The following is a 1,920-nucleotide window of genomic DNA, read 5'->3' on the forward strand; positions in this document are numbered from 1 at the left end:
GAAGAGTTTGTGTGGTGATAAGATTGATAACTTGGATCCATTCTGTACAAATAGTCAAGAACACTATGACCAAGAACACCACAGATCTGACAACCTAAACTAGTAGAAGAGAAACCTCTAGATCTGTTTCTGTCATTGCGATATGATTGACCACCACGATATCTACCTCCTTGAGAACCTCGAAGCTGATGTCGACCTCTGTTCGATCCAGATTGACCTCTATGGTGAGAAAAATGTGAGGAGGAAGAACTAGACTCAAATGTCTTGGTTGTAGTATATGCAGCAGTTGCATCAGCTCCAAGAGCTTGTTTGACCTTGTTCTCCATATGTATAGCTTCAGAGCACAATAGAGGAAGACAAATATTCCATTGTAATGGCTTTAGCTCTAGCACGAATGGTAGTTTTGAAGGCATCATATTCCCCAAGGCGAGCATTCAAAATAAGAAGAACCAAATCTTTATCATCAACGGTCGAAGATGCAAGACTCAATTGATGTAAAATATCTCTGGTGTAATGAAGATACTGTTCCATTGTAAATCCTTTCTTTGTAAGATTCTGAAGTTTGTGTTTGAGTTGATGAATGTGTGATCGAGAAAGAGAAGTGTATCTCTTCTCAATTGCAGACCAAACTTCAGAACAATGGTGAAGATGAAGAACAAAAGAGAATATCGAGGAAGAAAGTGTTGCTGTAATGCAATTGAGTAGATGAGCATCTATGACTTGCCATTTCTCAAATTCTGGATTTGGAATTGTTTTGCCTGATGAATCAAGAACATCTGGAGATGGACATGAAATTGGTCCAGTCACAAAGCTAAGAAAATTGGTTGCTCGAAGAACATTTTGCATCAAGTTGTTCCAGATGAGAAAGCTTGTAAAATCAAGCTTTTTTGTAACGAATGAACCGAAATTTGAGATTAAGAGACTACTTGGTGGTAAAGTCAGTGATGCAGATGATGAAGATGAATCTATCATTGTTTGCTCGTGAGAGCTTAACAAGCTCTGATACCATAACAAGAATATGAAATCATCTTTTTTATTTCATTAATATAACCATTACAGATATTTATACACTAATCAGTTACAACAACTCTAACAAACTATCACGACCCAAACCCGCTCCTATGGGTTTAGCATCGTAATCGCCCAGTAATTCTTGGATTACCAAAGGCCTCTGAACAGAATAATATATATAACAGGGGCTGTGGAAGCAAATATACAAACATACATAGTCCATAGAGCTGTGCAGATATACATGGAATAGGAAATTTAAAACTTTTCATATACATACATACATACAGATGTGGCGTCGAAAATACAATAGCCTTACATCACCCAAGCCACTTATACAAGCTTTCAAACATGTTCAGACCAGACATAAGCATTTAGAAAGTACAAAGTCCCAAGGACACAAAAACTTAGGTAGATCTCAAAAGGGAACCTCCATGGGAGGCATGATGGTTGGTTGACACCAAAACTCGCCAGGCAGCATCTCAGGCCTGGTCACGTGCCTGCTCACCTACATACATACAAATAATACAGTGAGCTAGAGCCTAGTAAATAATAACCAGGTAAAGGGTTTTAATGAATGATGTCCAGCACAGAGTTAGAATTCAGAGTTTATATCAAAAACGTATTCTTATCGGAAACAGAGTCTTAAGCATATTCAGTTTGCAAATCATGATTGGATTCAGATACATGCTCATATTCATAATCAGATTTTGCATAAGATCATACATGGTACACTCATTAGCTATCATATCAACTTGGTCCTAAGACCCACATGCATAGTCGGTACCGAAAACCATAAAGGTCCATATCTTGCGCACAAGTAGCCATGGTATTGTTACCCCCAGGTGAGAGCCACATGAATATAGGCCTCGGTATTGTTACCCCCGGGCAAGGGCCACGTGAATATAAGCC

General features: G+C 38.6%; 1 protein-coding gene across 1 annotated transcript; it reads right to left on the reverse strand.

Moving 5' to 3' along the window:
- Positions 1-336: 336 nt before the first annotated feature.
- On the reverse strand, positions 337-972 carry LOC145799356 (uncharacterized). The gene has a single exon (XM_082888917.1). The coding sequence runs from the start codon at positions 970-972 to the stop codon at positions 337-339; it is 636 nt and encodes a 211-aa protein (XP_082745043.1).
- Between the last annotated feature and the right edge of the window lie 948 nt (positions 973-1,920).

The sequence above is a fragment of the Camellia sinensis genome, chromosome 9 (assembly GCF_055761805.1).
Source record: "Camellia sinensis isolate YWXY chromosome 9, ASM5576180v1, whole genome shotgun sequence".
In the NCBI taxonomy this organism is placed as follows: domain Eukaryota; kingdom Viridiplantae; phylum Streptophyta; class Magnoliopsida; order Ericales; family Theaceae; genus Camellia; species Camellia sinensis.

What these genes read in the sequence shown, in the direction of transcription:
- LOC145799356 (XM_082888917.1), bottom strand. Translation starts at nt 972, where the DNA reads ATGATAGATTCATCTTCATCATCTGCATCACTGACTTTACCACCAAGT.